Below are 22,797 nucleotides of genomic sequence, written 5' to 3' on the forward strand. Positions count from 1 at the left end.
ACTACCTCACCTTAAAGGGGCAATCCGCAGTTGAAACAATAACAAAGCTTAACGTAGTTGTTTAACATGCAAAATGGATTAGACGGCACTTCATGAGTGTTACCAGATGTGGAAGATTTTACAATGGAGTTTAAATGTGTGAAACTATGATGAGTACTATAATTATGCATACGCAAAGTGTGAAGTGTAACACGCGTCATGGGTTTTGAATTAATTTCACATTTAATAATGTCCTGAAACATACCTTCCAGTATAATCAAAAACAAAATGTTCAGTCAATAAGTGAGGAAAGAGTCCCACACACGCCACTTGTTCACCATTTGAAAGGGATTTAATCTCTTCCAATACTGACAACAGGGCATAAGCTCTGTGAGCACACATTACAAAAATAACCAAAAATAGAAATCACTTAATGGGGAAAGTAGTTAGGAGCACAGACAAATCTGTGTAGTAAAAAACAAAATAACAGAAGAAAAAAAAACACAGGGAGAAGACAAACACCTCCTTTACATTCATAGAATGGATACTTCCATGTTCAAGTCCAGTAACAGGAAGAGGCTTCTGGGTACGGAAACAATGAGCAAAAACATAACACAAATTGTAAAAGTACTTGTGAGACTATACCCAGGTTAATAACTTCTATACAACTCTATATGAATCATATCTATAGGTCGAAGAAATATAAAACCCTTGAACGTGATGCAGGAACCAAAGGACATATGCCTGCACGATGGCAAATCCTTGGAGTGACCAACACAGACAGAAGTCGATTTGTCAGTGACAAAGAATTTCCAGTGTTTTGTCCTAGGATTAAAGTCGATGAGGCTCTCCACATAAGACCTTTGATTGGTCTCTAACGCTCTGTTTCATGAAATATTATTAGCTAACATCTTTAAATGACCAGTGCAATCTAAAACATATGGGCATATGGTGAAGGGTCTATAATACTGTATAGAAATGGAAAGCACCATGAGCTAAATCCAGGTCAGGTGACTGTTTGGAGAACCAACACTGCTAGACGATACTGTCATGCCATCCCCAAATGTTCCTATCCAACACATCCACAGGCTTGAATAGAGGGGAGAGGTTCAGATCTGTTAATAAAATTAATACCGGTATGTATTATGTGAAGTGTTTCAAAAACAAAGAAGCATTTAAAACAAAAAAAACTCTTATGTCAACAGTGCTGTGAATATTCTAATACCTGGGCTTGGGGAAAGCAGATATTTGTTCATCGCTTGGTCTTTTTGGAAGGGGGCTCCTCAGATTTTTGTCCGCCTCTGGTGCGCACTGCTGGGGGGCTGACTTCACGTTTACGCCCCCCTGCCTTAGCTGACGCCGAGGCCTGTCCTCTCATCCCACTGAAGGGTAATAACAGGTAAGCAAGAGTATGCAGTAACATATATAATGCCCTATTGACAAAATATTAGAGTGTCATGTCAAGACAATTGTAAAGAGGTCCCTTATAAAAACAAGTTTGCTAGATACTATATAGCATTTCAGGAAATAAGCATAACGTTTATACAAATAAACAAGGATTCACACAGTACCAAGAGATGAGCACATCCTGTCACACACACAGACGCAAGCATACACACACATCAACCTACCGTATGTTTGCTGGGTTCTCCTCTTCACCTCGAGCTCGGGTGGAAGGTTTCCTTGGTTTGTTCCTGGAGAAAATACAAATGGAAAGCAACTTGAGAGAACTGCCTTCTTGCAACCTCAGTGCCAGACACCCCAACACGATATTGTTGGACAGACTTTGTTCCCTTCTCCCTTATAGTTAATTATGAATGTTTCAGAATTATCTGAAGATGGTTAAGGGCAATGTTACACTAGCTTCCGTTTTCTGTGTGGTGGTTAGATGAAAATTATACACTCCCACTGTTGTCAATACTGTTTGCAACATATCGTGTATGAAAGGCATTATGTACAGTTGAAGTCGGAAGATTACATACGTAGGTAGGCGTCATTAAAATTCATTTTTCAACCACTCCACAAATTTCTTGTTAAACTATAGTTTAGGCAAGTCGGTTAGGACATCTACTTTGTGCATGACACAAGGAACTTTTCCAACAATTGTTTACAGACAGATTATTTCACGATATCACAATTCTAGTGGGTCAGAAGTTTACATACACTCAGTTGACTGTGCCTTTAAACAGCCTGTGCCTTTAAACAACATACCGCTCAGGAAGGAGTCACGTTCTGTCTCCTACATAAGAACGTACTTTGGTGCGAAAAGTGCAAATCAATCCCAGAACAACAGCAAAGGACCTTGTGAAGATGCTGGAGGAAACAGGTACAAAAGTATCTATATCCACAGTAAAACGAGTCCTATATCTACATAATCTGAAAGGCCGCTCAGCAAGGAAGAAGCCACTGCTCCAAAATCGCCTTAAAGACAGACTACGGGTTGCAACTGTACGTGGGGACAAAGTTCATACTTTTTGGAGAAATGTCCTCTGGTCTGATGAAACAAAAAAATAACTGTGTGGCCATAATGACCATCATTATGTTTGGAGGAAAAAGGGGGAGGTTTGCAAGCCGAAGAACACCATCCCAACCGTGAAGCACGGGGGTGGCAGCATCATGTTGGGCGGCTGCTTTGCTGCAGGAGGGACTGGTGCACTTCACAAAATAGATGGCTTCCTGAGGAAAGAAAATTATGTGGATATATTGAAGCAACATCTCAAGCCATCAGTCAGGAAGTTAAAGCTTGGTCGCAAATGGGTCTTCCAAATGGACAATGGACATACTTCCAAAGTTGTGGGAAAATGGCTTAAGGACAACAAAGTCAAGGTATTGGAGTGGCCCTCACAAAGCCCTGACCTCAATCATATAAAAACATTTGTGGGCAGAACTGAAAAAATGTGTGCGAGCAAGGACACCTACAAACCTGACTCAGTTACACCAGCTCTGTCAGGAGGAATGGGCCAAAATTCACCCAACTTATTATGGGAAGCTTGCAGAAGGCTACCTGAAACATTTGACCCAAGTTAAACAATTTAAAGGCAATGCTACCAAATACTAATTGAGTGTATGTAAACTTCTGACCCACTGGGAATGTAATGAAATAAATAAAAGCTGAAATAAATCACTCTCTCTATTATTATTCTGACATTTCACATTCTTGAAATAAAAGTGGTGATCCTAACTGATTTAAGACAGGGACTTTTTACTAGGATTAAACGTCAGGAATTGTGAAAAACTGAGTTTAAATGCATTTGGCTAAGGTGCATGCAAACTTCCAACTTCAACTGCAGCTCAATGACTATTTACTTTGAGATAAAAAAAAGAAGCAGAAAACAAAGCAGTGCTTCTACACCTGCATTGCTTGCTGTTTGGGGTTTTAGGCTGGGTTTCTGTGTAGCACTTTGTGACATCGGCTGATGTAAAAAGGGCTTTACAAATAAATGTGATTTTAAATGTCATGTCAAAATCAATCAAATTTTCAACATGCTAACTGGGGGACATTGACTTCCTTGTTGTGGAAAAATACTAAAAGACGCTAATATGAGTGGTTGGTGGCAGTATTTAAGTTTAACAAAACCCAAGTGTGGATTGCAGTCTCTCCTTGTCCATAGACCACTTTCAAGGTAAGGAAACGAATACATACAATTGTCATTTTTCTGAACTATCCCTTTAAGTCAGCCATGTTCTAGAATCTACACAACATGGAGAAAACTGCTCATCGATCATCTTATTCTAAAATCATGGGCTTTGATATGGAATTGCCCCCCCCCCCCCCCCCTGTTAGCTGTTTTGCTATAACAGCCTCCCTACTAGATGTTGGAACATTGCTGCAGGGACATGCTTCCATTCAGCCACAAGAGCATTAATGAGGTCGGGCACTGATGTTGGACGATTAGGTCTGGCTCCCAGTCGACATTCCAATTCATCCCAAAGGTGTTCGATGGAGTTGAGGTCAGGGCTCTGTGTAAGCCAGTCAAGTTCTTCTACACCGATACACCAATTGGGGTGGCAGGGTAGCCTAGTGGTTAGAGCGTTGGACTAGTAACCGGAAGGTTGCGAGTTCAAACCCCCGAGCTGACAAGGTACAAATCTGTCATTCTGCCCCTGAACAGGCAGTTAACCCATTGTTCCCAGGCCGTCATTGAAAATAAGAATGTGTTATTAACCTACGCCTGGTTAAATAAAGGTAAAATTAAAAATTAAATTAAAAAACAATTTCTGTATGGACCTCACTTTGTGCACACGGGCATAGTCATGCTGAAACAGGAAAGGGCCTTCCCCAAACTGTTGGAAGCACAGAATCGTCTAGAATGTCATTGTATGCTGTAGCGTCGAGATATCCCTTCACTGGAATTAAGTGGCCTCGCCCAAACCATGAAAAACAGCCCCAGGCTATTTTTATTCCTCCTCTGCCAAACCCAGATTTGTCCGTAGGACTGTCAGATGGTGAAGTGTAGTTCATCACTCCAGAGAACGTGTTTCCACTACTCCAGAATCTAATGGGGTCGAGCTTTACACCACTCCAGCCGACGCTTGGCATTGCGCATGGTGATCTTAGGCTTGTGTGCAGCTGCTCGGCCGTGGAAACCCATTTCATGAATCTCCAGACGAACAATTTTTGTGCTGACGTTGCTTCCAAAGGCAGTTTGGAACTCGGTAGTGAATGTTGCAACCGAGGACAAACTATTTTAACGAGCTTCAGCACTCAGTGCTCCCGTTCTGTGAGCTTGTGTGGCCTACCACTTCGTGGCTGAGCCGTTGTTGCTCCTAGACGTTTCTACTTCACAATAACAGCACTTACATTTGACTGAGGCAGCTCTAGCAGGGAAGAAATTTGATGAACTGACTTGTAGGGAAGGTGGCATCCTATGATGATGCCACACTGAAAGTCACTGAGCTCTTCAGTAAGGCCATTCTACTGCCAATGGTTGTCTATGGAGATTGCATGGCTGTGTGCTCAATTTTATGCACCTGTCAGCAATGGGTGTGGCTGAAATAGCCGAATCCACTAATTTTGGCCATGTAGTGTATATCACGCACTGCATGTCATGTGACACATCGTTTACCTCTCAGCTTCAAGGCGAACAGCAGCTCGAGTCGCAGTTCTGGATTTGGGCGTCTCTTCCTCCTCTTCATCCTCTTTTTGTTCGCTCTCTTTCTTGTCTAGCTTTTTATCGGTCTTCTCAGATACAGTATTTTCTGTTTACAATGAAAAAGTGTGCATGGTCACACAGTAGTCAAAAGCATGGTGGTGTTAAGATGCAACAACGTTTCAACCCCTCTCATTTCTCACCCAGTTTAACCTGCTCCTATGAGAGTAAACTGTAATGAATACATACATGTATGAGATCAGAGTTCTCCAACAGCCATCGATAAATGTTTTGCCAAGTTACAAAATTAATTTCCATGGAAATCATATCCTCCTAACTACCTAGACCCCCTGAGCCATACCCGGTTCCTCTGACGTCAATGTTGCTCCCTTCGAGGGCCTTCCCCTACGAGCAGGTTTCTTCTGAGGCGTGTCTTTGTCCTCCTCACCCTGGTAGAGTCCCATGGGGGAGGGAGGAATCCATTCAAACACCATTTTGGTTGGTTTGAGACTGATCAAAACCATTCAAAGATAGAATAATAATAATATACATTATCTAAAATCAGCTTGACTGTATGTTCTCTACGTACCTCATCTGTTTTGTTATCACTGGAGCCCTCTTCTGTTCCCTTCTCCGGGTCGTCAGACTGGCTCACTGAAAAAGAAAGGGAGGGACAGAACAAGTTTTTTTTTTATGACATGGCATGGGTTAATCGAGTGTCATTTGGACCACAGTGTGCGGAAGTAAAAGTATTGCATCTATTCTCACCGCTATCCTCTCCATGTTGTTTCTCCTCTTGTTCCTTCAGGTCACTTTCCTGGGTCCCCCCCACCTCAGGCTGGGTCCCCCCACCTCAGGCTGGGTCCCCCCCACCTCAGGCTGGGTCCCCCCCACCTCAGGCTGGGTCCCCCCACCTCAGGCTGGGTCCCCCCACCTCAGGCTGGGTCCCCCCACCTCAGGCTGGGTCCCCCCCACCTCAGGCTGGGTCCCCCCCACCTCAGGCTGGGTCCCCTCCACCTCAGGCTGGGTCCCCTCCACCTCAGGCTGGGTCCCCTCCACCTCAGGCTGGGTCCCCTCCACCTCAGGCTGGGTCCCCTCCTCCTCAGGCTGGGTCCCCTCCTCCTCAGGCTGGGTCCCCTCCTCCTCAGGCTGGGTCCCCTCCTCCTCAGGCTGGGTCCCCTCCTCCTCAGGCTGGGTCCCCTCCTCCTCAGGCTGGGTCCCCTCCTCCTCAGGCTGGGTCCCCTCCTCCTCAGGCTGGGTCCCCTCCTCCTCAGGCTGGGTCCCCTCCTCCTCAGGCTGGGTCCCCTCCTCCTCAGGCTGGGTCCCCTCCTCCTCAGGCTGGGTCCCCTCCTCCTCAGGCTGGGTCCCCTTCAACAGAATCAAAGCTCACTTTAAAATACACACCTCTCTGTCAATGGAAGGACTAATTGCTATGGTTCCATTTTATCTCAGGGGCCTTCCTCTAACCAGCTCCTCGGCATTCATAGATCTAAAATGGACTGGATAAGTGTAAGCAATAAGGTGATGGCTGCACCTAGCCCTATAATTTCCCATATAACTCATGTATCCAGTCCTTTCAGATCTGAGGTCTGCAGGAGTAGAGAATGAGGGTCAGAGGAACCAGGCATGGTTCAGTAAACTTTGTGGTCAGAGAAGTGAAAAGGACACACCTCCCCAGATTCCTCAGACCTCTTCCTCTTCACTGCAGGTTTGCCTAAGAGAAAGAGACTGTTACTGTAACAAATGCCAGACCAAGCTTTCCTGAGTTCTGTATTAACTCCCTTCCATGCACTTAGAAAGTGCATCGACAATGATAGTTTTCATAGTTGTTGACAATCACTTTTAATACCCAATCATGCATTATGAAAGTATTTGGATCTTGCAGTAAGATTATATTGTGGATTGAAATAAAGTTTAAAAAAAGAAACTCACGAGTATCAGTGGGCTCCTTGGAATGAGAGCTTTCTGCATCTTCATTTGTCTTTTGCTTGGAGATTGGAGGTTTAGCTGGTCTTCCCCGTCTACTGCCTCTCTTCTGCTCACTCTTCTCCTCCTCCTCATCTTTTTGAAGAGGGGGATGAATCTGATACAACAACAAAACAGAGAGCCCTAACCTGAAATACTGAGTCAATCAGCTGTTAACAAGTGATCTGTGTGGCCATATAAATAGTTGATGTTGGCCTGCACCCCTCATGTTTCATCACCGCCCCCCTGCTGAATGAGACCACCGCCCCCCAGCTGAATGAGACCGCCGCCCCCCAGCTGAATGAGACCGCCGCCCCCCAGCTGAATGAGACCCTCACACTGCTGAATGAATGAAGGTCTATGCCAAACTGATCATGTCGACTGAACTTACCTCCTGTTTCTCCTTTGGCTTTTCCAATGATGTCTCTCCTGTTTTCTCTTCCTCCTCTTTCTCCTGGTTTCCTGTGTAGGAAAGTAATATGTTTATTTTGTGTGAAATGTGTTGATAATGACAAAAAATTGAATTGTTGAGGGGCACACAGGAAAAATATGATGAACTTGGCATGCATCTTAGCTATCACCCATCTCAATATCAGAAACGAGAGATGGAAAGTACTAAATAGGCTTAGCACAGAGTAGATCTATGGAAGCATATAGCTCTTGAATTTCCAAATGGCTGTGGTGGAACCTCTTACCTGTGGTGGAGTCTTTGGCCTGGGCACCTGACCATCTGCCTCTGCGAGGCGGGGTCTCCTCCACTTTCTCAGGCTGTATAGAGAACATCTAACATGGTTACCTCAGACTCGACTCACATACCTCATCAACATACAATCCACAGGCAGAAGGGGAGTGAGCAGTGAAGGATGATATAACCTCTTTAAGTTCCTCCTCATCCGCAAAGGTTTTAGACGAGCGTCCTCTGCGTGGCGTTCTGGAATCTGTGGCCTTATCACCCGCATTGTCCTACAATAGCAAACCATGTGAGCAAGGGCATAAGGGCAATATGACATTACATAATGCATGTACTTATACAGATATCTGCCAAAATAAAATAATCACAAATCAAATTGTATTTGTCACATGCGCCAAATACAACAGACCTTACAGTGAAATGCTTACTTATAAGCCCTTAACACTTATTTTTTCTTAAAACTGCATTATTGGTTAAGTATAAAATAGATCAGTAAAAAATATACAAGGGCACAGGCTAGTCGATGTAATATGTACATGTAGGTAGAGTTAGAATGGCTATGCATAGATAATAAACAGTAGCAGCAGCGTAAAGGGGGGAGGGGGGTAATGCAAATAGTCTGGGTAGCGATTTGATAAGCTGTTCAGGAGTCTTATGGCTTGGGGGTATAAGCTGTCAAGAAGGCTTTTGGACCTAGACTTGCCATGCGGTAGCAGAGAGAACAGTCTATGACTAGGGTGGCTGGTGTCTGAACATTTTTAGGGCCTTCCTCTGACACAACCTAGTATAGAGGTCCTGGATGGCAGGAAGCTTGGCCCCAGTGATGTACCCTCTGTAGTGCGTTCGGAGGCCGAGCAGTTGCCATACCAGGCAGTGATGCAACCAGTCAAGATGCTCTCAATGGTGCAGCTGTATACCTTTTTGAGGATCTGAGGACCCATGCCAAATCTTTTCAGTTTCCTGCAGGGGAGTAGGCTTTGTCGTGCCCTCTTCATGACTGTCTTGGTGTGTTTGGACCATGAAAGCTTGTTGTTGGTGATGTGGCTCTCAACCTGCTCCACTGCAGCCCCGTCGATGAGAATGGGGGCGTGCTCGGTCCTCCTTTTCCTGTAGTCCACAATTATCTCCTTTGTCTTGATTACGTTGAGGGAGAGGTTGTTATCCTGACACCACACGGCAAGGTCTCTGACCTCCTACCTATAGGCTGTCTCGTCATTGTCAATGATCAGGCCTACCACTGTTGTTTCGTCAGCAAACTTAATGATGGTGTTGAAGTTGTACCTGGCCATGCAGCCATGGGTAAAACTGGAGGGGACTGAGCACGCACTCCTGAGGGGCCCCCATGTTTAGGATGAGCGTGGCAGATGTGTTGTTACCTACCCTTACCACCTGGGGGAGGCCCATCAGGAAGTCCAGGATCCAGTTGCAGAGGGAGGTGTTTAGTCCCAGGGTCCTTAGCTTAGTGATGAGCATTGAGGGCACTATGGTGTTGAACGCTGAGCTGTAGTCAGTGAATAGCATTCTCACGTAGATGTTTCAGTCCAGGTGGGAAAGGGCAGTGTAGAGTGCAATAGCGACTGCATCATCTGTGGATCTGTTGGGGCGGTATGCAAATTGGAGTGAGTTTCTTGGATGATGGTGTTGATGTGAGCCATGGCCAGCCTTTCACAGAACGTCATGACCACAGACGTGAGTGCTACGGGTCAGTAGTCATCACTCGCTAGAAGCATGTGTTTCAGACATAAGGAAGTGGATGGCTGCAAACTTTCTACTTTTAAACTCGGACAAAACAGAGATGCTTGTTCTAGGTCCCAAGAAACAAAGGGATCTTCTGTTGAATCTGACAATTAATCTTAATGGTTGTACAGTCGTCTCAAATAAAACTGAAGGACCTCGGCGTTACTCTGGACCCCGATCTCTCTTTTGACGAACATATCAAGACTGTTTCAAGGACAGCTTTTTCCATCTACGTAACATTGTAAAAATAAAAAATTCTGACATTTTCTGTCCAAAAATAATGCAGAAAAATTAATCCATGCTTTTGTCACTTCTAGGTTAGACTACTGCAATGCTCTACTTTCCAGCTACCCGGATAAAGCACTAAATAAACTTCAGTTAGTGCTAAATACGGCTGCTAGAATCCTGGCTAGAACCAAAAAATGTGATTATATTACTCCAGTGCTAGCCTCCCTACACTGGCTTCCTGTCAAGGCAAGGGCTGATTTCAAGGTATTACTGCTAACCTACAAAGCATTACATGAGCTTGCTCCTACCCATCTCTCTGATTTGGTCCTGCCGTACATACCTACACGTACGCTACGGTCACAAGACGCAGGCCTCCTAATTGTCCCTAGAATTTCTAAGCAAACAGCTGGAGGCAGGGCTTTCTCCTATTGAGCTCCATTTTTATGGAATGGTCTGCCTACCCATGTAAGAGACGCAGACTCGGTCTCAACCTTTAAGTCTTTACTGAAGACCCATCTCTTCAGTGGGTCATATGATTGAGTGTAGTCTGGCCCAGGAGTGTGAAGGTGAACGGAAAGGCTCTGGAGCAACGAACCGCCCTTGCTGTCTCTGCCTGGCTGGTTCCCTTCTTTCCACTGGGATTCTCTGCCTCTAACCCTATTACAGGGGCTGAGTCACTGGCTTACTAGGGCTCTTTCATACCGTCCCTAGGAGGGGTGCGTCACTTGAGTGGGTTGAGTCACTGATGTCATCTTCCTGTCTGGGTTGGCGCCCCCCCCTTGGGTTGTGCCGTGGCGGAGATCTTTGTGGGCTATACTCGGCCTTGTCTCAGGTTGGTTAAGTTGGTGGTTGAAGATATCCTTCTAGTGGTGTGGGGGCTGTGCATTGGCAAAGTGGATGGGGTATTGAGTGAAAACCTCCTTCCATCAGCAAGGGCATTGAAGATGAAACGTTGCTGGGTCTTTCAGCATGACAATGATCCCAAACATACTTCCCGGGCAACGAAAGAGTGGCTTCGTAAGAAGCATTTCAACGTCCTGGAGTGGCCTAGCCAGTCTCCAGATCTCAACCCCATAGAAAATTTTGGGAGGGAGTTAAAAGTCCATGTTGCCCAGCAACAGCCCCAAAACATCACTACTCTAGAGGAGATCTGCATGGAGGAATGGGCCAAAATACCAGCAACAGTGTGTGAAAACCTTGTGAAGACTTACAGAAAATGTTTGACCTCTGTCATTGCCAACAAAGGGTATATAACAAAGTATTGACCAAATACTTATTTTCCACCATAATTTGCAAATAAATTCATTAAAAATCCCACAATGTGATTTTCTGGATTTTTTCCCCTCATTTTATCTGTCATAGTTGAAATGTACCTATGATGAAAATTACAGGCCTCATCTTTTTAAGTGGGAGAACTTGCACAATTGGTGGCTGACTAAATACTTTTTTGCCCCACTGTACGTACGTTCACTGTGGGGACATGGTCGTCAATGCACTTATTGATGAAGCCAGTGACCGATGTGGTGTACTCCTCAATGCCATCAGAAGAATCCCGGAACATATTCCAGTCTGTGCTAGCAAAACAATCCTGTAGCTTAGCATCAGCATCATCTGACCACTTCTTTATTGACTGAGTCATTGGTGCTTCCTGCTTTCGTTTTAACTTGTAAGCAGGAATCGGGAGGATAGAATCATGGTCAGATTTTTTTGTCTGTTTGCACAATTAATATGTTGGTAGATATTAGGTCAAATGGATTCAAGTTTCCCTGCAATGAAGTCCCTGGCCACTAGGAGCGCTGCCTCTGGATGAGCATTTTCCTGTTTGTTTATTGCCTTATACAGCTCATTGAGTGCGGTCTTAATGTCAGCATCGGTTTGCGGTGGTAAATAGACAGCTCCGAAAAATATAGATAAAATCTCTTGGTAGATAGAGTATCTCATGATAAGCTGCAGACCACACTATCTCAGGCAAGCAATAAATTAAGACTTCCTTAATATTATATTTTGTGCACCAGCTGTTCACAAATATACACAGACCGCCACCCCGTCTTGCCGATGCAGCGTAATCCCCTCCAGTTGTATGTTATCCGTGTCATCATTCAGCCACAACTTGGTGAAATATAAGATATTACAGATTTTAATGCGATTGTAGCTCATCTATTTTGTTATCCAATGATTGTACGTTGGCTAATAGGACTGATGGTAGATGCAGATTACCCACTCGCCATCGGATCCTTATAAGGCACCCCGACATCTCTGTCTCTTTCTCATGCGAATGACGGGGATTTGGGACTTGTCGGGTGTCTGAAGTAAATCCTTTGCATCTGACTTGTTAAAGAAAAAAATCTTTGTCCAGTATGAGGCGAGTAATCGTTGTCCTGATATCCAGCAGCTCTTCAGTCATAAGAGACGTGGCAGAAACATTACATACAAATAAAGTTACAAATAACGCAAAAAAAACACACACAATAGCACAATTGGTTAGGAGCCCGTAAAACAGCAGCCATCTTCTATGGCGCCATTCTTCAATAAACACCAACATAAAGTGTCTTAATAGGGCGTTGGGCACCACGAGCCAGAACAGCTTCAATGCACCATGGCATAGATTCAACAAGTGGCTGGAACTCTATTGGAGGGATGCGACACCATTCTTCCATGATAAATTCCATCATTTGGTGTTTTGTTAATGGTGAGGGTAAACGTCGTCTCAGGCGCCGCTCCAGGATCTCCCATAAGTGTTCAATTGGGTTGAGATCTGGTGACTGAGACGGCCATGGCATATGGTTTACATTGTTTTCATGCTCATCAAACCATTCAGTGACCACTAGTGTCATCCTACGGTGGCATAGCCATGGTAGTCAAAATAATGGCCTGCCCAGCATTTTTTATACATGACCCTAAGCATGATGCAGTGTTAATTGCTTAATTAACTCAGGAACCACCTGTGTGGAAGCACCTGCTTCAATACACTTTATATCCCTAATTTACTCAAGTGTTTCCATTGTTTTGGCAGTTACCCATAGGTAGTGACATTTTTACTACCTAATGCAAGTACTGATAGGTAGGGACTATACTTACTTTATTCACTTCCACAGCCAGCTTGGACTGCTGCTCTAGACTGTCCTTCTCATTTTTCTCCATACCTGATGAATTGCAGAAAGGGCACAAGATTTACAAACTCAGATGGTCTTCCCAATTTGAGATGTGAAGCTGGCCAAATGTCACGTGAACGTGTAATAAAAGAATACCAAAACATTCCGTTTTTACTCATTAACACAGATTTGTCTAAATTAATGTACCGGAATCTTTGGCCGTGGTAGCTTTCTGACTGGATAGCCTTCCTTTGCGGGTTACTCTTCCCTCCATTTTGTCCTCCTGAACAAGGAACCAAACAAATTTAGTGCATGTATTTTTCTGAAATAAAGATTGCGTGCTTCCATAAGATGAAATGTTACACGCAGTCATAGAGGACAGATAACTACCATTTCAGACAGGTCGGATCCTTTCTCGTCCTCTTGTCCGTCTGACTTGGATGCATTGCCTGCAACAAAATAATCAAAATCGTTCCTCAGACACAGAACAGAAAGAGAGACAACACAACAAGTAAAGACCAAAGAAGAACAGTGTGACACAAACACCTGTGGATTGTATAAAGCTCAGAGACTCACTGGCTTGTTTGACCAGCTTTGATGGCCGACCACGTCGAGTCTCCCTTGGTTTTTCAGGTGTGTCACACTTCCCCTGAAATACACATATAAAGGTTAATTCTTATGGCTGCAGGGGCAATATTGAGTAGCTTGGATGAAAGGTGCCCAGAGGTACCCAGAGTAAACGGCCTCCTCCTCAGTCCCAGTTGCTAATATATGCATATTATTATTAGTATTGGATAGAAAACACTGAAGTTTCAAAAACTGTTTGAATGATGTCTGAGTATAACAGAACTCATATGGCAGGCAAAAACCTGAGAAGAAATCCAAACAGGAAATGGGAAATCTGGGGTTGGTCGATATTCAACCCAGTCGCTATTGAATACACAGTGGGATATTTGTGCTTTTTGTGACTCCTCTCTTTGGCTGGAAAAATGGCTGTGTTTTTCTGTGAGTTGGTGGTGACCTAACATAATCGTTTGTGGTGCTTCGCTGTAAAGCCTATTTGAAAATCGGACACTGTGGTGGGATTAACAACAAGATTACCTTTAAAATGGTATAAGATACATGCATGTTTGAGGAATTTTAATTATGAGATTTCTATTGTTTTGAATTCGGCACCTTGCACTTTCACTGGCTGTTGTCATGTCAATCCCAATAACGGGATTGCAGCACTAAGAAGTTTTAACAGAGGAAAGCAGTAACAGTCACTTTAGCCTTCACAAAAATGTAACCAGAAAAGACTGTGGTACTCTTGTAAAACATGAGTGCTAACCTGCCAAGAATGAGTACTTACAGACTCAGTGACTCCATTTTCCTCTTGTGCTTCAGTCTGATCTTTATCTGAGATGGTGGAAGGAGGAGAGATCACCTTTTAAAACAGTCTTTTGAGGACTGGAGTTACACAAAGTCAAAACTACATGCAACATGCATTGGCATTCAGGTCTAAAGTCTATACATGAGCTTGGATATTAACAGCATTTCAAAACGCTTTTAAATGTATTCTTTTTTACAGTTGGTTTGGTTGTGGGGGTTGGAACTTTTAGCAAAATACAGTCAGTCCCCCTTCAGTTCTCGGGGTGGCAGGGAGCCTAGTGGTTGGGCCAGTAACCGAAAGGTTGCTAGATCGATTCCCCAAGCTGACAAGATAAAAAAAACTCATTCTGCCCCTGAACAAGGCAGTTAACCCACTGTTCCCCGGTAGGCCGTCATTGTAAATAAGCATTTGTTCTTAACTGACTTGCCTGGTTAAATAAACACCAAATGACGCTAAACCCTGTATCCCACCGCTGGCTTGCTTCTGAAGCTAAGCAGGGTCAGTCCTGGTCAGTCCCTGGAAGGGAGACCAGATGCTGCTGGAAGTAGTGTTGGAGGGCCAGTAGGGGGCATGCTTACCTCTAGTCTAAGGACATCCCAATGGGACATTTCCCTGCGTAGGGGGATGTTAAACAGGTGTCCTGACACTCTATGGTCATTTAAAATCCGATGGCACTTATTGTAAGACCCCGATGTCAAATTCCCAACCTGGTCCCATTCTATCAGCGCCCTCATTGGCATATATTACTCTCAACCTGATGTATGTTGAGCGCTCTGACATAAAAATGGTCACTGTGGGTGCTACACATTGGTGGTCGATGAGGCGAGTTTCCCCCTACTATGTAAAGCGCTTTGAGCATCTCAGTTGATAGAAAGGTGCCATATAAATCCAATCAGTTATTATTTATAATCGTATTTCTATCAGAACACTGAGCATACAAAACATTATGAACACCTTCCTAATATTGAGTTACACCCCCCTTTGCCCTCGGAACAGCCTCAATTCATCAGGGCATGGACTCTACAAGGTGTTACAAGTGTTTCATCCTGGATGCTGGCCCATATTGACTCCAATGCTTCCCACAGTTGTGTCAAGTTGACTGGATGTCCTTTGGGTGGTAGACCATTCTTGAAATACACAGGAAACTGTTGAGCATGAAAACCCCAGCAGCGTTGCGGTTCTTGACACACTCAAACCGGTGCACCTGGCACCTACTACCATACCCCGTTCAAAGGCACTTAAATATTTTGTCTTGCCCATTCACACTCTGAATGGCACACATACACAATCCATGTCTCAATTGTCTCAAGGCTTAAAAATCCTTCTTTAACCGGTCTCCTCCCTTCATCTACACTGATTAAAGTGGATTTAACAAGTGACAATAAGGGATCATAGCTTACATCTGGATTCACCTGGTCAGTCTGTCATGGAAAGCGCAGGTGTTCCTAATGTTTTGTACACTCAGTGTATGTCAAATAATATTAAGGATTGGTATTTGAATATTATTGCGGTTGTGTATGACTTACTAATGTTATCAATGTCCATCTTAACCTGACACTCATGTTCCATGGCCAGCAGTTTTGTCTTCTCAGTCTGAGTCTCATCTAAGCAAAAACAAAGATCAGCAAATTTACACTCTTAAAACTAACAGAGAGCACACAAACTTTATTTGGGGGAGAACTGAAAAAAAACCCACAAAAGAATGGAGGAATGCAGGAAAATCTGGAAACTTGGGAGTTTGTGTAAAACCCGTTGGTGAGGAGTGTGAATGTACAAGGTTAAGATAAAGGTATGAATCTTATACATTGTTTGTCGACTGATGGTCCCAATACGGGCTCTTGCTCAGGAACAACATCAGCATGGCCTGGTTTTTCCTCATCTCTGTCAACAGTAGATTTATTTTCCTTTGAAAGAGTTGGAACAAAGATGCTATCAAAGTCTGAGTAACATTTAACTGATATTTATATTATAGAACTAGAATGAAATAGAAACACCATAAGCCATTCTCACCTGAGACATCCCTTCAACTAATGTCCATGTTGACACCACCGTATCTTTCCCCCCTGTGTTGAGAATATCTGTGGCCAGAACATCGACTGTAATGTAACTAACAATAAGTCATCCAAATACTCTCCATTGCCTTGTGATACTTTAAGAAAAGAAGAACTGACCATATAACTGTTGTCACAAGACACATTACCTTGGCTCCTTGACTGTTCATCCATTTTCTCTGATGAGGCAGTAGCTGTTAGATCACTTTCATCCATTTCCAGAACATGCTCAGAATCTTCCTGATCTTTTGCAACAGGTTTAGTAGTTTCCTTCCGCTGCAGAGCAGGTATGGTTGCCTCTGTGACTTCCTGTGTAGCTGGAGTGACTAAGGTAGGAGATAGTATACTCTCAGGGTCCATGGAGAGCAGGGTAAGAGCTGCCTCTTTCATCTTTATGTCTGCTTCTTGGAAGGAGAGCTCTGGGCAGGCCTCTCGCTGCATGGCCCCTGTGATGTCACTTCCTTGGCCTAGTCTCGCATCTGCTGAGGTACAGATGTCCATCAAAGTCAGAAGAGCATCTGCCCCAGTTGTCAAAGGACGTGGTTCCACCTCACCAAGTGGCATTTCACTGTCATCCTCCTCCAGTTCAGGGGTGACGTCACTCAAAGCATCATAGGTAACAGAGGCAGAGGTGGTAATGGTGGCATCGGTGGGATCCCAGTCTGTGCTTGCGTCTTTGGATTGAGGGCCTTTCTTCAGAGGAGGTTCTGTAATACCAGGTGAGGAGATTGAGGACTTATCCGACTTTTCATCTGCTTTACGTCCTTTTCTCTCATCCTGGGTCTCTTTCTTCTCTGGGTTTTGGACCTTTTTATCAAGCATTTTCTTCCCACTCCTGCCTTCCATTTTCTCTGGTGGGTTTTCCTGAGTGTCTTTCCTTTGCTCCTTCATGCTTCCCTCTCTTTTTCTTTCCTTTGATGCGTCAGGTCTACTGCCTGATGTGCTACCTTTGTTTTTGACCTCCAAACCTTGAGCTTTCTTATCCTCCCTTGACTTGGATCTGGACTTTTCCATGATCTTTACCTTCATTCCAGGCTCTGTCTCCCTGGACTTTCTGGAGTCTTTGTCAGTTTCAGAGCTGGACTTACTTGGTTTCTGGTTTTCCTGAGTAACATGTTCTGTTCTGGGTTTCTCCTTCTCAATGTCTGGCTTAGACTTGGGTTTTTCTACATATTTGTCCTCTGTGTGGCTCTTTGACCTCTTGAGGACTTCTTTAGGGTGTTTGTCCTTTTTCTTGATGCTTTCTGATCCAGGCTCCATATCAGACCTTTCCTCAGAAGAGCCGGTGGAATCCGGACGGAGTAACTGCCTAGGGTCAGTTTTTAATGGAATCTTCTCTGCTTTGGTTCTCTCCCTTTCCTTCTCATTTTCCCTGTTCTTTTCCTTCTCTCTGTCCTTCTCAACTTTGGCAGCTTCAACTGATGGAGCCTTCCCCTTCTTGGTTGTGGCTTCCTTGCTAGCCCCCTCGTCAGAGACACCTCCTTCTGACACAGATGCCCTACCTTCCTTGGCATTCACTGACACTTTCTTGTCACCTTTCACCTTGGACTTTCTCTCCCCTTTGTCATCAGAGGATACTTCAATGTGGGCCCCTTCATTCTGCTCAGGTTCATCTGTGTGGGATTCACTTACTACTCTCTTCTCCAACTTTTGCTTAAGCTTGGAGCGCTCGTCCGACAGGCTACACTCTTTCTCCTTGCGCTCTTTAGGGTTTAACTCTTTGCGGGAAAGCCGGTCGAACTTTCCAGCAGCTCGCTGTTTGAGTGGTGACTCAGATCCCTGCTCCAAGTCCAGGATAAAGGAATGTGTACGGCTTTTGTCTGCCAGCTTTCTAGGTTCTCCAGATTCTTCAGAAGTGCTGACACTCTTCCTCCTGTGCCTCTCTTCTGATGCTGCAGACTCAGAGACTTTTCTGATTGACTTGTGCTGCAAGCTCTTTGAGGAAATACCCTTTACTTCCTGTTTGTGAGGTAGCAAAGAAATACATCAGCACACAATTCTAAAATAAGTTATTTAACTCAATAAACAACATTTAATTCATTAAACCAATGGCCATGGTGAGCATACAGTCACAAGTTAGGATATTCATTCAACACTTACTTCCTTTTTGTTGAACTCTCCTGCTGCATCTCCCTTTCTCTTGCCTGTAACATCTCCCTCTTTCCTGAAAAATGTAAATGCCTTTAGCGACATGGCTATGTATCCAGTAACTCAAACATCCACAGGTCCACACAACTACAAAACATACACACACCGTGAGTCCCATTTCCTCTTCCTACTGAGGGCCATCTTCTTCTCAAGAACCTTCTTTTCCTTGAGAGCCTCTTTGGCCCTGGGATCCTGAGCTTCCAGGCTGGGGGAAGAGGTCTGCTGCCTGCTCTCTGTACAGGGAGTTAACATCACAGTGAATGGACAATTTACCACACCCTCAGCTTTTACAAGAACAAAAGACTCAGGTATAAAAGGTTGACACACTAATTAGTCTGCCAGGGAAAAGCACATTGTAGAATATATTGATGTTACAAGTACCCTGGTCTTCTAGTTGAGCTGACTTCTGTCTACGCTTCTCTTCCATGCGTTCCCTATTCTGCTGTCTCTTGAAAAGCCTCTCTTCCTTGTCCTTGGCCTGAGAGAAGAGGTAAGGAGATAGAACAAGTTTGATTAAACCCAGCCACAAAAGCGCTTTGCCCACAACTTTTGTATTTTCAGTTTGCAGGCATGTCTTTACCATAAATATCAGCCTGTCACTTACCGCTGACCGCCGACGCTGCTCCACAGTAACCTCATCGTCAGAGTCGCTATAGTAACGGGAATAGAGGAAGGGCTTGTGGACGTAGGCCTGTCGACGAGGCTTGCGCTCTGGGCTCTCCTCATTGTCTTCCTCTCTATTGGTCTTCTTTTTCTCAGACTTTTCATCTTGAGATCACACAGAATAAAAACCAATTACTTACAAGGAAATATTGGCTTCAATATTGCCCTCTAATAGCTTCTGTTTTCACTTAATATCTGAAAAGGTTTCAGTTTTTCGTATCTCTAAATAAATGCTTCTTACTGAGAAATAATACATGTACACAAACAGACCTTCAGATGAGACCTCGCCGTCCTCTGTAGAATCTGACGGTGGCTGCTCATCATCGCTGTCCTCCTCAAAGGACGACAGGTCGCTGGTGTGGACAGAGCTCACAGTGATGTCACTGAGGCCATCAAGGTCGGAGTCTTCCAGAGAATATTCTGATGAAGAATTACACACGAAACAAATGGTTAATGGTACCTGAAACTATGAGGCTTTCAAATCCTACTTAGTGATTCGACAATGTCATAGTGTAGTGATAGTTTTCATCAAATTCATAAACCCAAACATTCAAGACTTAGATCTCACCTTCTTTTAACCTCTCTCTGGCCTTCTGATTGATATGGTGTTTCTCATTGGGGGACTGAAGTGGATCAACATCCTTGTTCAATACCTCATCTTTTAGCTTTCCTATGGTCTTCCCCTCCTTTCTCTCTTCTGCCTCCTCTTGAGCCCCAACCTCTTCCCCCTCACCCTTCATCCCCTCTCTCTCAGAGTCCACCTGCTCCTGTACGTCCTCTGTTTTGACCTCCATAGCCTGGGCCTCTGACACAAGCTTCGCTTCCTCTTCTTTCTCTGGCGTCTTCCTGTCCTGGTCCTCTACTCCCTCCTCCACCAGACTCATGTCCTGCTCTCCTTCTTCAGACTCCTGCATCGACTCCTCTGGGTCTTGATCCCTCTCAGAGCCCCCCTTCAGGCCCTTCTCTCCACTGGAGCTGGCCCGGGAGCTGGCCTCCTGGTTCAGAGTGGTGATGGTATCCAGTATGGACATGGCATCTCTGGCCATTGAAGTAGCAGGGGCAGATGAAGGAGCTGGGAATCCAACATTATCATTGAGTCATACAGACAAGTGTTAAGTCAGACAATAATCCAAAAGCACACCATTTTCAGACACAATCCCATCTACATTTACAAACAAAACACATAAATTGTTGTGCTCTGCGAATATGAAAGATATTCTTCCTGGAATTAGACAAGACGATAATAGACAGATTAAAGACCCGCTAGAAGCATTCAACTGTATTTCACCTTGCACTGGCAGGTCAAAGTCTTGTTTCTCCTCTACAGGAGCAGGCGGGACTGGAGGTTCATCAACATAGCTGCCAGGGGACATGAATTCACGGACCACCCTCTCCACCTGGGGCCTGAAGGTGTGATGGATTTTGGGATCCACCACCTGAGCAACTATCCTGTCAACTCCCTGCTCCAGCATCCCAGACCTGCCACAAGATCAGAAGAGGATTCAGTTCATATACACAAAAGTGGATGCACTGTCTCTTGATGTTCTAACATTTTTTTTTATTTTACCTTTATTTTACTAGGCAAGTCAGTTAAGAACAAATTCTTATTTTCAATGACGGCCTAAGAACAGTGGGTTAACTGCCTGTTCAGGGGCAGAACGACAGATTTGTACCTTGTCAGCTCAGGGATTCGAACTTGCAACCTTTTGGTTATTAGTCCAACGTTCTAACCACTAGGCTACCTTGCCGCCCCGACATATGATTTGTAGAAATAAGCAACCTGGTCACAGACTGTTTCGTACTGTTCTGTATGTAAATCTGAGACACTACATTTAGTATGGTATGTATTAATTTGTGGCTGTTCATCGCCCATTTCGTATGAAATGCTACGAATTACAATTAAGAGTATAGTTGTTTTTTTAAAGCAAAACGTACACTGTTACGTATTTGCTAACTGTTACGTATTCGCTAACATTAGTTGGGTTAAGGTTAGAGTTAAGTTTAGGAGTTAGCTAAAAGGGTTATTCTGGTAAGGGGTAGGTGAAGGGTTCAGGTTAGGTGAAGTGTAAGCGAACATGCTAAGTAGTTTAAAAAATAGTTTTAAAGTTTCTAATTAGCTCAAATTCTAAAGTTCGAACTTGCAATGAGATTCGAACTTGGAATCTTTGGGTTACTAGATGTTTGCTAGATGTTATAAGCTCATCAATCCACCCTACTTTCGATTTTACCTTAAGTAACCATCTGTCTTATGTAACCATACCAAAAGTAACTTATTATACTAAATTGGATTTCGTTCAGAATAATACGAAAAGCTCTGAGACCAGATTGAAATAAGATGAACATTTACATTTTTGCTAAGATCCACACAAATAACAAAAACTTGTGCTTTCTGAATAGGGTCATATGTGAACTCTCACGAATTACTTACTGCAGCACCAACTGTCGGATGTTGTTTCTCAACTGATTCTTGTTCAAGTGAGGACTCCATGTGTGGTTAGAGAGGTGATTGGACACAAAGTTGTCCACTCGTTGTCTTAAATTCAGGTATGCAGGCTAAAAATAGTGAATAACGTTAGCTAGTTTAACAACATTTTTTATCACAGCCATGTTTGCAATTTATTGGTTATGCGTGCACTAAATCCTATCTGAAAAAAACAGATTGTGGTAGGTCTGATCCAGGGCAGCGTCTCGCGACCTGAAACATAGGTACTATTGTAGCAACTCGCGAAGGCAACAGCTTTTGGACAAGATTATTAATGCTTAGACTAATGCTTAGCTACTGTATAATGGCAAATTGTAGATTACTTGCTGGCTAGCTACCTGTTACTATTCACCATTCATAACTGTCGTTACCTTTGTATCCACGTCTGCCAAGCAATCCCTTCTAAACTGATCGAAAAGACCTTGCGTTTTCAAATGATTGACGATCATAGAGACCAACTGCGGGTCTCCGGGGGGTAAACCTGCCATCTGTTACTATACGCTTCTGGATTTAAAATCCAAAATAATAAATGTCATTAAAACACCACAAAGTCGCTTGCTAACTCCTTAGATTCTCCGTATTTTGATTTAGAACTAACGCATTTGACTCGGAAGTTGAATGATATGCAACCGGAAGAAAAACAACTAAATTACTGTTGCTAATTGTAATTGGCGCCCCCTGTCGGTTGCGGCTAGATATTGGATGTCAACCACCCTTAGACCTCATCGAAGAACAAGGTTGCGGCTTATGTCATACCAGAGGAGGATGCGGAGCGAGATTTAACTCTACCCAAAATCTGTTCACGAAAATAAAGCACAAAGTGAGGAATCTTGTATGAAAGTTAACAAAGATGTAATTGCTAATTTGCAACTTGATTCTTACTTGATCAAATGGGTAGGTTTTTGAATGCACTGACGTAGGTGGACGCACGTGGCAACTTTGAAGAAGAAAAAACATACTTTATATCGGAGTTGTGCCTGTTGTTCACCTTATCTGCCCTCTCATTTTCTAGAATCAAATATATTTTTATTGCTAACCCAAGACAGACCACAGCCTGTCGTTTCCAATGTGAGCAAATTCATCATAGTGGGCAGAACAAGCAAGGAGGTGGGCAGAGCCAAGCACGAGCTAGTGGGATCCTATTGGCCCGTTCTAGCATGTATTTGCAGACACTGTGAAGTGCACCTGTGTAATAACTAAATATACCCTTGCACTCAAACAATGCAATTTTTTAAAACTTTGGCAAAGGGTAAAGTCTACAAAACTTAGTCCACTCTGTTCGTAACAGGTTCTAGTTTT

The 22,797-nt window shown here is 43.9% G+C and overlaps 1 protein-coding gene across 1 annotated transcript; it reads right to left on the bottom strand.

Moving 5' to 3' along the window:
* Positions 1-309: 309 nt before the first annotated feature.
* Positions 310-22,097, bottom strand: bod1l1 (biorientation of chromosomes in cell division 1-like 1). Its single transcript, XM_064955858.1, has 31 exons — positions 21,870-22,097; positions 21,445-21,569; positions 20,305-20,495; positions 19,585-20,088; positions 19,287-19,436; positions 18,958-19,121; positions 18,735-18,831; positions 18,460-18,586; positions 18,306-18,369; positions 16,355-18,164; positions 16,165-16,232; positions 15,959-16,058; positions 15,681-15,758; positions 14,134-14,180; positions 13,359-13,431; positions 13,173-13,231; positions 12,990-13,065; positions 12,769-12,833; positions 7,908-7,997; positions 7,730-7,802; positions 7,426-7,496; positions 7,002-7,152; positions 6,740-6,783; positions 6,011-6,437; positions 5,838-5,921; positions 5,659-5,723; positions 5,431-5,518; positions 5,046-5,178; positions 1,611-1,673; positions 1,205-1,361; positions 310-1,094 (listed from the first exon to the last, which is right to left on the bottom strand). Exons 1-30 carry the CDS (start codon positions 21,984-21,986, stop codon positions 1,232-1,234), a joined length of 5,334 nt encoding a protein of 1,777 aa, XP_064811930.1. The 5' UTR covers positions 21,987-22,097; the 3' UTR covers positions 310-1,094; positions 1,205-1,231.
* Positions 22,098-22,797: the final 700 nt, after the last annotated feature.

This window comes from Oncorhynchus masou, chromosome 32 (assembly GCF_036934945.1).
Source record: "Oncorhynchus masou masou isolate Uvic2021 chromosome 32, UVic_Omas_1.1, whole genome shotgun sequence".
NCBI lineage: Eukaryota > Metazoa > Chordata > Actinopteri > Salmoniformes > Salmonidae > Oncorhynchus > Oncorhynchus masou.